General features: G+C 34.5%; 1 protein-coding gene across 1 annotated transcript in view; it reads right to left on the bottom strand.

Moving 5' to 3' along the window:
- LOC127964711 (RNA-binding motif, single-stranded-interacting protein 1) overlaps positions 1-2894 on the bottom strand; it is a 60284-nt gene extending 57390 nt beyond the window's left edge. The window contains exon 1 of the mRNA XM_052565004.1: positions 2662-2894. Within this exon, the coding sequence (XP_052420964.1) occupies positions 2662-2730 (69 nt within the window). The 5' untranslated portion in view covers positions 2731-2894. The remainder of the gene's footprint in view (positions 1-2661) is intronic.
- Between the last annotated feature and the right edge of the window lie 11384 nt (positions 2895-14278).

The raw sequence follows: 14278 nt of genomic DNA, 5'->3' as shown, positions 1-14278 counted from the left end.
GCCCATCCTCCCTTCCCTGTCAAAGCTTATCTTACAAAAGCATCTCAACTTCTTCCAAGCTCCTACAAGGGCATGTGCCCAAAAATAGAAAAAAAATACAGACACTGGAAACTTTCTGAACCAGAAATGAAATCCTAATTACAAAAATAAGATGGAAATGATGATGGAAGATAATTGGTGTGGACTAAAAATGTGGTTTATTTATTCTGGCCACTTGACTGTGGAGTTTATGGAGCATTTATGGACTCTGTCTTGTATAGCTGTAAGTATATTACAGTGTTTGGTTTAGGATGCTTATGTACATACTGCTGGCCCCACATAAAGTCAACATGCTATACAACAATACATAGCTTCATAGCATCTCCTGTGCAACCTCAATCTTCCTTGACTCTCTTTCAAAGTAGAAAGACTGATATCTTTCTATACTTCCATTTCAATCAACTGCCACAAATCAATTTAAACTAATTAAAGATTTTATCCTATTTACTTCCAGCTCTTACTGTACATGATTCGTCAGTGCATATAGGTGTAAGAATAAATACTGTGTTTATATTTGAATATTTAAATAAAATGAAAACCAATATCAAAAATATAAAGAAAAGCTATATCAAAATGTAGTTTGCTATGCCACTGAATCAACGTTTATTTTTGGATGACATAATTAATGTGAGGGATGCATGATGTGCGTGGAAAAAATCTGATAAAAAAAAATTGTGATTGCTATTTAAAATGCAATTAAAAAGAATATTAATAATTATAAATATGTTTTACTATTAATTATTGAATTATTTACATTTTATTATTATAATTATTATTACCATTAATAAATATAATATAAAAAATACAAAATAAAAACAAAATAAAAATTAGGTATTGTAATATTCCACTGTAAAATACAAAGTTGAGTATTTAAAAAAACATTTTTATTCCTGTTTGTTTAGAACCGCCTTAATTAATTTTTTAAACATTAACCAACATAATTTTATTTTGACTGATTTAAATAAAAAAAAAGTAAAATTCACTTTTTACTATCCAACAAATTCTCAATGATCAAACTTTACTCAAGTCCGGTCTTCAATGTTTTCCTTACAATTAGGCCTAGATCAGATTAAGATGGGTTGACACACTGACATTGTTAAGACTGAAATATGAGGCCTTGCAGGAGATGAGGGCATATAAATGCATAAAATGTCCAAAATCTCATACTCATCTGAAACTCGTATTCTGTCAGCAGAACTTTCATCCACATCCATATTAATAAGACAAAACATTTGCAGCCACTGCATTAACCATGACACGCAAAGCTTTGACTGACAAAAACATGTAGCATTTAAGATTTATGTTTCCTCATACAGTATCTACAGTCCATATTTCATGCCAATTCTTATGTTTTTCTTTTAAACAGCATTTTAACACAAATGAAATTAAACAGTGTGAAAACTGCATGACTAATTTAGCATATTAAAAACATTGGAGGAAAAAAACTGAAAAATACAGGTCAACCAATATCATTTTTAATAAAAGATCCTAATGGAGTGTGGAGCAAATGAGGAAATATATACAAAATGTTGTATGATATTTGAATGATTTGGCCAAGCATCTGACTATAGGCATGGTTTTTAGCTGAATGCACTAAAATGTCAAAAAATTTACCTGATTGCACTAAATACACAATTTAAAACAATATAGAAGATCAAGAGCAATCAATCAGTTAATATTTCGCCATCGATAAAAGATTATCACCCGATGACTGGGATTTATTGACTTGACTGAAGTAGCTGAAGAAAGTTTCAGTTTCAACAACATCTAACAATAGCCTTGTCAATGGATAAAAACATTTTCAGTTTTGTTTTTCTATTTGAGAGAGAGATATTGTGTCAAAGAGTATTTCTTTAATAAGTAATATTAATTCAACAATCCAATATATTTTTATAATAAGAGTTTATTTCACTGGCCACGATTAATTTTAATTAGCTATAATATATCAGCCATTCGGCTTGCTCTGAATTCTGCATGTTCCAAAAAATATTTATATATTCTATTTTTATTAAATATAATAGTAAGTGTTCGTTTAATAAACAATTTCGATTTCTGTAGGCCAATTGTAAAATCGGCATTAGCTAACATATATCGGTCATATCGGTCAACCACTTGACTGTGTAAACAAACAAAATAAACTGTCTCCTTACAATTAAACCACTATTATTTTGAAATACATATATATACAAATTCAAAAGTGTATAAACTAGTATGATAAATGAACAAGTTCACATTAGAATCGACCACAACAACACTAGAGTTCACTGAGATTGAGTTCAGACAGCGCGCGATGTCATGTCACAGGAATTCACTGGCCAAGAACACCAGCAAAACATTCAATAACGCCAAAATAAACGACGACCACAACGAGTTTAAACCAGCACTGCATATAAAGCAGTGACGATTAGGTTATATGTGGAGTTGACTGATTTAAAAAACGATTTAAAATGTCCGCCCGAGAATCCCCTCAAGTAGCCTAATGCTACAAAGTTAACGTTACAGCAGTAGCTTGCAACATCGACCGATTCCCTAAAATACCGCACAGTATCCGATAAAACATGACACACAGCACTCGGCTTTACAAATGCGATATCAATCATCAAGTGAAACTGATTTTCGTACCTTGGCTTGCAGGTAAGGGGGGTAATAGTAGGTGTATTGGGGGTACATCTGCCTCCACACCTTGCCCATGAAGATTATCGGTAAATGAAGACGTGAATGTCACTTCTGTCAGACCAGAAACCCGGAGAATAACCAACACCGAGCGCTGCTGTCGACGTCCAAACGATGGGACTGAAGAGGAGAGGAGAGGTGGAGCAAAAGAGAACAAAACAGAGCAGAGCAGCCACCCTCCGGTGCACACAAACTCTGCTCGAAAGTCTGCCACACAGACTAATAAACAGCAACCAAACACCGTGCATCTAAAGCAGTGGCTAAGAATTCATCAGAGAGAGTCTGTGAGAAATGTTTCAGTGCCTTTAAACTTGCAGTATACAGCAAAAAAAGCAATGCAAAAATATTGTAACCCTACTAAGGGTTTGAATTATTTGTGCACATATTGTTTTGTTTAGACGAGACATTAGAATGTATAGATTATAATACTATTTTGAAACCGCTTGTCAGCATTATGTGACCCTGCTCGTTTTGTTTATGAGCTTAGTATGGGGCAAGTTGTCACATTTTTTTGTTTTGTTTTTATGGCAGGATATATTCCCCATGACAAACCTTAAAAGTGAAACTACTTTTGAATAGTTTTACTGACTAAATACAGTTCTTTTCACAACATATGGGGTACATTGTCACAATGTTAACGTTTAAAGCGAACACAGATATAGTCATGAAATGGCAAAAAGGGTCATAATAAGAGTGTAATATCAATCATGTAGCCAAATATCTGACTAACGTTCAGAATCGAGCAATCATGTTTCTAAATCTGTTTAATAGTTGTTGTTTTTTTATTGTTGTTGTACAATTCCACGAATAAAGCCTTTGTTATACAATATATAAAGCTTGAGATTTTTGTCATCATCTTTATTAAATAATAACTTTAATTGAAATCAAATCACTGTTTTTTAAAGACTGGCTACATTTTAGAAGCATGGCTGGTTTTGAATGCCAGTGAATTAAACTCTGAAGGTTACATGCAGCTTTCGCAACATTTCTGCAGGCCTCTATTTTTGAGTCCGGCCAGATGCTCATGTGAGTGATGCTTCCTGTTCAGCTTCAGGAGACAGGAAGCATCACACATATCTGAGCGCCCTTCGAAGAAGGGTTGGACCAAAGCCTGCTGTAAAAAGCCATGAGCTAGTGAATCCCCTTAATCTAGACGACAGAGATAAAGAGAAGCGAAAAAGATGACTAAAGCTATAGTCATATAATCAGGCGCATTATGCAACTGAAATTGAATGTTTCAATGAATAGCTGCCCCTTTCCAAGTTTACATGTGACCATTGTCTCAATTGCATTGCAATTAGTCTCAGACGGTGCTCCTACAAACTTATCAGATGCACATTGTGCAAAAAAATGGGACTTCAAACCATTGTTGCAAACTTCTGTTATACTTATTTGAAATGCACGAAACCAGTAGCTCTTCATCTGTAGCTCTTGCTATTGCATGCATGTTTTTGTTGAATGCACAGTAATCACAAAATAGGATGTGATGGCGTGGGAAAGGCCTCTTCAGGTCACCTTGAGTTTTTTTTGTTCTTGTCCTGCTGCTGTTTTTCTGTCCTGATACCAGCATCCAGATGGAGCGCGTGACGCAGTCATTTATCATAGAAACACTCGTCGTTAAGATAGAACACACACATACACTCATTTATTGCAGTCAGATGTATATATCCTTTGTTCAACAACAAATTGTTAGTAATTTCTGAGTGAAACAGAACATCTAACAAGATAAATGTTAATCTTGTCCATTTTGAATGGATTGGATTGTGGAAAGCTGCTTGAAGGCCAGTTCACACTCATGGTGTTATACGTATATTGTGTTTACTGTTAAATTCAAATAACCCAACAATCTGTATTTATCAGCTGGGTCCAGCTAATATGCAGGTCTTTTATTTGTAAAGGGACGATTTCTCCATTCATAAATGTATATGGACCATCTTTGATAATGCTTATACAATACATGGCAAAGTGTTTGATGTAATAGTTCAGGTGAGTAGAGTTAAACATTGAAGCCTGTTTCTGCCACAATATAAAAAAAAATAAAAATAGAAATGTATTTGCAAATGTTTTTCTCACAATTCTGAGATATATTTCTATACAATACAGTAAATAAAAAAATGCAAGTTCTAAAGTCAGAATTGTGAGATATAAACTTGCAATCCTGAGACGAAAAGTCAAAATTGTGAGATTTTAACTCAAAAAAGTCACAACTACCCCCTTTTTTTTGCATGAAACAAAAAACTATTTTCTAGATGCAAACTCAGAATTGCGAGAAAAAAGTTAGAATTCTGAGTTTATTTGTTGCAATTCTTTTTCTGACTTTATATTTCAAAATTGCAACAAAATAGTAAGCACTGTGTGATATAGATGCATAACTGTGAGATAACAAGTTGCAAATACCATTTACATTTTTTATTCCATGGCAGAAAAACAAACAAACAAATAAACAAAGTGTAAACAGAATTTAATTCAGTAAAAATGCAAACTTAGAATTTAAATACATTTTTATATCTTATTTATAATTTTTTAAGTCTTACACATTTTTTATACTTTTATATTTCTTATACATCTTATATGAGTTTATATATTGCAATCTTTTTTTCTCTGAATTACTTTATATTTCACATGTATGACTTCAAAAAAGTCAAAAATTGCAATAAATAAATAATTGCAATAATCTTGGTACAGAAACATGCTTCTATATTCTAAGGCCTTAAATCTTTTTTATTTTTTCTAAAAATTATATTTAATAAAAAAAAAAAGAAATGCACAGCAAAAGGAAACCCCAAAATTTACCAAATAAACAGCATAACAAACACAATCACATGGGTGTGAATATGCTAGACATCTGGACACAGTCAGGGAACAAAGATATCACATGGTCCTGAAACAAGGACTTCACATGAACACAACACAACAGGCATATTAAAACCATACAAAAAACTGCATCATATTAAATAATTCAGCTCATGTCATTGGTAATTTTGAATGGTGTAGGGGCTTTGCAGTTTGTGGTAAATATAAATATAATGTCATAATTTTAAAGGACTTTTTTTTTTTGTTGTATTATAAACTATTTTTGTAGCTCGTTGGTTCCACCACATAATGTCCAAAGTAAAATCAGCTGTGGGCCACTGAACTAAATGAATAAAAGCACATCTAAATATAAGTTTAAACACATTTAATAGTTGCTGACTTGATGGCGTTCTTCTTTATGTTTAAAAAATACCAAAATAGACCCATAAGAAAAAACTGTTGTCATATAATATAGACGTAACATATGAATAAAAGATGAGTTGGTAGTGGAAAAACTGAATGAGAAATTACTTTTGAACTGAACACAGATCATTTTTGAGACATGACATTACTAGGGCGTTTTTCCTCAGCTGAAGTTGTGCAAAGATCTCGGTTTGATCTTCAGTTACTGTCACTGCTGATCTTGTTAGTGATTTTCTTCCTGTTTATGGACACCGTTATATAAATCTCCCTTGATTTGGGGGCAAATGCAGGAACATATTAAGTGTCAAGGTTCACATGAAGAAACGGCTCAGTGAACGCATGTGTTCATTCTGCTGACCTGTGCTTTGTGTTGTCATGGCTTTTTGCAGAGCTCTCATTCTTCAGCTTGTTTTTCTCTCTTGTCCATCAGCTTTGTGACCTTTGTGATGGTGCAAGCTCATTGGTCGGCCCACTCCATAAGGCCACACCCCCAGGAAGTTTAGAAAACAGCAGCAACATCTTTGGACAATAGAACAATGTCAATGACACAAGAATCAGTTGATTTAAGAATCTGTGACACATTCGTGTGACAGGAAATGACCGTATAGGGAAAATCTCAGAAGAAAGCTCTGACTGCTCAAGTTTCACTTTAACAAAAGTCATAATTCAGCAAGTCAAATTATACATATATATATATGTGTGTTTGTGTGTGTGTGTGTCTGTCTGTGTGTGCACCAACATGAAAATTCAGTGCCAAAGCCACACTGCATTCATTCATAATATAATTTAAATGCAAAAGACTTTTTAATGCTGTTTCATATAAATTTTGCTTCAAATCAAATATGATTTATCTCAGATCTGATTGTTTTGGTTCATGACAAAACTACTGATGTTTTTTAAATCCCTAAGCAGAAGAACAATGGGGGAAAATACCTGCAAAAAGTACCAAAGATTTTCTGAGTAGCCTTGGTTGCATTCCTATGTTTCCCATTGTGTTGCGTTATATATCAGGGAACTTCAAAATGGTAATTTCCAGCCATGAAACCCCATGAAAATTAACTCACTGTGGACATGAAACATCAGCTGAACAAATAATTGTGTTTCTATATATAAATATATCTTTGGACAGTAAGATTTTTTATGGTTTTAAAGAAATATCTTCTGCTCACCAAGCCGGCATACAGCAAAAGCTGTGATTGTCTCTTACAGTACACACACACACACACACACACACACACACACACACACACACATACACACTATGGGTTCATCCAATAGGCGTAATGGTTTTTATACTGTACAAACTGTATCTTCTATGGCCCTACACCAACCCTAACCCTCACAGGAAACTTTGTGCATTTTTACTTTCTCAAAAAAACTCATTCTGTATGATTCATAAGCATTTTGAAAAATGGGGACAAGGGTTATGTCCTCATAAGTCACCCTCTCCTTGTAATACCTGTGTCATACCCATGTCATTATACAGAGTTGTGTCCTGATATGTCACAAAAACAAGAGCACACACACTCTCTCTCTCTCTCTCTCTCTCTCTCACACACACACACTCTCTCTCTCTCTCTCTCTCTCTCTCTCTCTCTCTCACACACACACACACACACACTCTCTCTCTCTCTCTCTCTCTCTCTCTCTCTCTCTCACACACACACACACACACTCTCTCTCTCTCTCACACATACACACATATATGTGCATGTGTAAACAGTAAATTAAATGACTTATTAGTACATATATTGTGTGATCTGGGCTTTAGTTTTGGGCATGTTAGCACAGTATACTCTAATTATGACACAAAGAAATGAAACTTCTCAGCAATATGACGCCAGTTGAGTCATCACCAAAAATAGACGTTCAAATCCAAGCCAAATGACTAAGTTCCTTAAAATGTTTTTTTTCTTTGTCTCTTTCTCTGTTGTGTGTACTTAAATGTCCACCTAAGTCAAATCTTTATCTTCTCTTTATAAGCGACTTGTATACACAATTCCCCACCACGACTATAACCAAGGTGTTGATAGATGTTCTCAGTGGTTTCTAGTGTGTTTCTGTATTTCCGAACCCGAAACATTAACACACGGCTGCCCACATTTACACATCAGTGTCTATTCAGCGTTCAGAAACTAGATAGACACTATTATTCCTGAACAGCGGGAGAGCTGTAACATTCCCTCGGCTCATCCTGTGCCTCCGTGAAATACGATCTTATGTGTTTCCTCTGCATTCCAGAGCAAGATTCCTCTTTACGTCTCGCTCCCGTGGGACAGCCGGCTCTCAGCCGTGCCCTTTGTCTGATCCCAGACCTACAGCAGTCTGTTTATTCTGCGCTCTCAGAGGCATGTGGGGGAAAGAGCCGGCTCTGGCATGTCAGCGTGTCGTTCTGCATCACCCTGACTGTCTAGAGAAAGACAAGAGAAACAGAGATAGAGACCCTTTCATTTCTAAACACATTAATTGCTGCTTTCTTCACTAACTCTGCATTTTTCAGTGGCTGATGCCACGATGTCACTCAGGCGTACTTCCTTTAGTCAGTTCTGTTTTTTTTTTTTTTTGTAAGATTGTTATATTTATTAAAATAACTTCTTCACTTGATGCTTAAAGGTTTGGCTTTGCAATAAAAAAAAATAGGGAGGACAGTTTTTTATTAAAATGGCTGTATGTTTGTAATTTTCTGTTTTTATTTTAATGTTTATACACTAATGATATAACATCTGGCCAGCAGACTACAGTTGACAATTTGCATAATACTTGCATATTTACAGTAGTGTTAATTAATATGCATTTTCTTCTTAAATAAACAATCTAACTAGAGATTATGCTGATATACAAAATAAAATTGTACAAGATTTTTTTTCTTTATAACCACTGAACGAAAGTTACTTGATATTGAAGAATTTATCAGCCAATATGTCTGTCAATAGTCATTTTTGTTTACTTTTTTATGCTACTACTTATTATATGTTAAAGTTAACTTTTTTAATATTACTTTTTATTCATTTAAATCTAAATTTCTTATTTGCTTATGTTAATGGACTATTTCACCTAAAAAATTTATAAATAAAAAATTACCTTTGCTTAAAATGTACTGACCCTCATGCCATCCAAGTTGTAGATGAGTTTGTTTCTGCATCAGAACAGATTCCAGGTTTACTATTAACTATTTTTTTTTATCAAACTGTTGAGTCATCTCTTCTTGTTTTTGTTAAAAATTGAAAAGTTAAAATTGCCTTAATTGATTTGTTTCATACAGACACACAGTTTTTTGCTTTATAAGACATTAACTGATGGACTGTAGTGCTGTGGATTACTTGTGGATTATTGTGATGTTTTTATCAGCTCTCCTTCTGACGGCACCCATTCACTGCAGAGCATCATTTGGTTAGGAAGTGATGCAATGCTACGTTTCTCAGAATCTGATGAAGAAAAACTCATCTACATCTTGGATGGCATGAGAGTGGTTTTATTTGCACTATTGGTTTATTGTTAGTATTGTTAGTTGACTTTGCTCAGTGTCTGACTGAACAGGCATTGACAAAATGTGTAACTCTAGATGACTGGAGATAACAGCAGTCAGGCGTGACCCATTGCTTACACTCATGTCTACCCATGAAATCATAACACTAACACGGACTCAACAAAAACTGAGTTCCATGCACGAAACAGTTCAACTAGCGAAGAGTAAAAAAAAAAAAAAAAAGCATTGCATGTAATTTTGATCCACTTTTGAGATCTGTGATGTCTCCATGTTTGAATAATTAAGATTTCCCCTGGAAAATACCTAAGAGCAATTACAGGCTGATTCGTCATCACCGGACCAGGCACTTGAAAACATGTCATCTTACAGAGTATAAATTCAGCTCCACGTGCATAATAATTGCATGCCAAAGAAATGTGACACGTGGACGGAGAGCGGTAAGGAGAGCTGGTGGTCTCAGGCTGTGGTCGTGGTTTCACACCCACTAAAACGTCACTTCACAAATACACTGGTGCAAATTATGAGTTAGCATTTACGCAGAGCTTATGACAAGAAATTTCCAGGAAAAACTCTTTCTATATAAAAGCACAGTTCGGTTGAATGATAAAGTTTACTCTCTTTGTTATGATTAATGTTTATCTGCTTGTCATTTAGCACGTTTTTTGAGGTGCATCTCGTTTAGTTAGCAGTAGCCTAAGCTGCTCAACTATATGTAGATGTATCTTTAGAATAGAAATATGGATTTTTGTTAAAATTTTGTTTTGCTTAATTAATTTAATGTCATAAAACTAGAGAGCTGAGCCAGTATTAGTACTGACAGTGTCATGTAAGCATGGCTGAAGATGTGGTAAAGAGCAAGGGACAAAATGATTCAGTTGAGTGAGTTGTTTACACCATGGATTTCATCATTTAATTAATTGATTCCTTTACAAAATTTGAAAGTGCATTTCATCTTCGAATTAAAACAACGCTTGTAATGATTTATAAAAAAGCATGTAGCCAATAATGATGGGTGAAACAGGGCTTTACGAAACTCTGAATCAGCTGAACCATTGCGACACAAAATGATTCACTGTTTTGAAGCACGTCAAGTACGATTCAGACCGGGACATCGGAGCATGAAGCATGATTCATTTGATTCAGACAGGGACTTTGGAGCAGGTTTGTGAATCATTTCATGAATCGAATGATTCGCCATCTGCGCTACGAAGTCTGAAATTATGGTTTGCGATACCTGCTTTGAATTCCCGAATCATTTGACTTAGATCAGAACTTCTGAGTGGGTTTGTGAATCTTTTGATTCATGACTTCGGAGCCTAAAACAAAAAAAATTCACTTACAATCGGACCGTCGGACATTGATTGTAATGATTATTAAAGGGTGTAGAATGTAGTAGACATGCTGTGACATATCCCTACCAATATCCAACAAAGATTTGGATCAAACAATTGGGCCTAATGTATTTTGTCTGCTGTTATGTCCACACCAGTGCAAAAAAATTCAAGCTATACTCTTACAGAAAACATCACTGCCTCTCATCAGCTCTCTCTAGTCTTTAGTTTCTACAGTTTGAGCAGAAAGTGTTGAGGGATGCTGCTTTTGTGAGATTCTCAAATCCGACTAAAGGAGAGCAGTTAGTGATGTTTCCTAAATGTATTGACATCTAAGACCTTGGATCAGTCATAAGTGCAACTTAAATGTTTCTTTCACAGTTTATCAGAGATAAAAAACTGAAATAAAATAAGCCGTTCATACATTTCAATCATTGCAAAGTCATTTTAAGCTGAGTTTTAGGTAAGAAGAGAGAAAACTGTGTTTAAACTCCAGGTTATGCATCTTTTTAAGTTTTGGCCTTAGTTCAGCACTTATGGACCATGCAGACTAAATGCATTGAAGTTCTGCTTAATACTGAAACTGCTTATAATGTAAATTTAAAGTTGATTTTAAGAGCATGTGTTGCTGATTTATCCTGGCAGATGGAGCTTATTCTTTAAAATTAGGTCAAATTCACACTACAGTGTGTTGGAGATGCTTAGCTGATTTTAATGGTTAGTAAAATGTGGTGTATAATGTTAAAAATACTCATAATGGCAAACCTTTATTAGAGGAAAATTTGTGTTTTCTTTAAACTCGTCCAAAAGGGAGAATTCAGATTGTAATTCTAGGTAAACCTAGAAGAACATGCAGAAGATTTAGTCTATAAATAGTCTATTTAGATATTTATTTAATCCAGAAATGAAAATTATGTAATTACCCTTATGAAACAAAAATATATTGCAGTATATTGGAAAATATCATGTAATATATTAGGCATATATTCTTATATATATTTATTTTTTCCAATATATTGCAATATATTGAAAGATGCAATCATTTGTATATTTTGCAATATATTATATAATATACGTATCATCAATATATTATTAAATGTATTCAAATATATAAAATATTAGAAAATAAAAAGGGAAAATAATATATTACAATATATCACAATATATTTTAAGAAATATATTGGTAAATATATTTCGTAAGGGTACCTGACCTCTTGTTCTTTCAAAATGTGTCTTTTTGTGTTCCACCAAAAAAAAAAGAAAAGAAAAATGTGACCCACATACATTTCAATGTTTTTCCTATTTAATGTTTTCTCATACGACATGCATGCAATACGGCCAAATCTTGCAATATTCCTTGCATGGAAACAAACATGTTGTCACATGTTTATATTACTTTGATGCCATCCTCAATACATTGCATAATTCTTATATCATTGTATGTAGTTAAAATATTCATTGCATGTACTATATATTTGATTTATATTTATATCTTCCTATAGCACAGAAACAAACATTGCTGTTGTTGTCATATTTGTTTGCACTGTCCCTTTAACTCTTCCCTCAGTAGTTTTTCAGGAATTCTTCTTCTTGTGAATTATACTAAATCCTGTCACTAGTTCAGAGGTTATGTGGATGTTATATATGGATAGTTCCTCAAAGGTTCTTGGCAGCCAGAAGAATGTCACCTTTCACGACAGATCTTCAGATGAAGCAGTCAAAGCGATTCAGGCCACAAAAATGCTTATGAGTGATTTTTAGCAGAGAGGCATTGAGTGTCACACAGGAGCTTTGCATCTAGAAGCTAAGGGAAATTCTTCATCAGTACTTATTCTGCCTACAGCTTCCTGCCACAGCTTGCAGCAGTGCTGTATTTCATTATGACAAAAATTTAAATGTTTTACGGCATTAGAGTAAATGTGAATTGCAAGAATTGCTTAATAGAATAGTTCGGCCATATATGAAAATTTGCTGAAAGTGAACACACTCTTGGGCCGTCCAAGATGAAAATGGGACGAGATTTGTAGAAATGTAGCATTGCATCAGTGTCTCACCAGTGGATGCTCTGCAGTGAATGGGTGCCGTCAGAATGAGAGCTGATAAAAACATCACAATAATCCAGAAGTACTCCACGCCACTCCAGTTCAGCAGTTAATGTCTTGAAAAGTGAAAAGCTGTCTGTTTATAAGAAACTAATCCAGCATTTTTACTTCAAGCCATTGTTTCCTCTATCCATAATATTGCTTTCTCCAGTGAAAAGGTAATCTCGTCTGAATCAGGAGAGAAATCTGCACAGATCAAGCACCGTTTACAAGCCAAATCAGTTAAAAACAGCTCTAAACAAACGTGTGGGTGGAGTTTAATGTGAGGGAAAACAGGAGACTTTTTTACTGGAGGAAGTGTTATTATGAATTATGGACTCAAATTCTTGCCAGAAGCTTCAGTCTAATGCCTGATAGATTTGTTTCTTCCAACCACATGGCTTTTCACTTCTCAAGATGTTAACTGATGGACTGGAGTGCTGTGGAGTACTTGTGGATAATTGTGATGTTTTTATCAGCACTCATTCTGACGGCACCCATTCACTGCAGAGGATCCATTGATGAACAGTGATGAAATGCTACATTTCTCTAAATCTGATTTTGGATGGCATGAGAATTAGTTAATTCACAGCAAATGTTCATTTGCAATTTGTCTTCAAAATCATGAATGACCCATCATTTTATCTATACACAATATGATTTCTTGTTTTCTAATAGGTGAAATGTGACATGGACAAATTCCTGACTTGATCTATGATGTACAAAGGCAGTGAACGTCTCAGTTTTAAAGCTCAAAACAGACTTCGGTGGCCCATTTCATGCAAGGTGCATTTTATTGCCAATTTTGTGAAGCCAAGTCCTGGCCTTTGTCCTGCTAACCTCTCATGCTGCCAGAATGTAGTGCCAAATGCTGAAGTTGAACCTGGTGACCCAGCACTGTTCTCTCTGTCAGGACTCTTTGCAGCAGTCTGTCTGTACCGTCCATCGCCCAATTCAACCCCGATTAATGGCTCTTAATGCCCGTGGATTAATGATTGACAGGCCTCGTTGATAATCACTGTAGATTCAGGTTACTGTGTGCTAATGCAGGTCAGCTGGATTGGTTGACTGCCAAAACAGACTGAATGTACCTGATGAGTTCAAGTTTTAAAGGAATTAGATTAGTTTCATTTTAGCACAACGATTAGATACAACAATTAGACAATATATTGCTCCGTCAATATTTAATTTACAGTATGCAGTTTCCATCTTAAACCATCTTTATTGCATGCTTCATAAATAATAGTCATAATATAAATGTATTTATTTATTTATTTATTTAATGCATGGAATTAATTTCTGTGGCTCATATACAATCAAATGCTTTTCCTTTTTTTTTTTTTTTTTTTTTTAAATCTTTTTCAACCTACATATAATGTATATTCTAGTTATGGTATATTTTTATGAATATTGTAATAGATTTATGCAGTATAAAAATACATTTGTCCCTC

The sequence above is a fragment of the Carassius gibelio genome, chromosome B9 (assembly GCF_023724105.1).
Source record: "Carassius gibelio isolate Cgi1373 ecotype wild population from Czech Republic chromosome B9, carGib1.2-hapl.c, whole genome shotgun sequence".
Classification (NCBI taxonomy): domain Eukaryota; kingdom Metazoa; phylum Chordata; class Actinopteri; order Cypriniformes; family Cyprinidae; genus Carassius; species Carassius gibelio.
The sequence above is the reverse complement of the archived record's forward strand: the minus strand, read 5'-3'. Positions and strand labels throughout refer to the sequence as shown.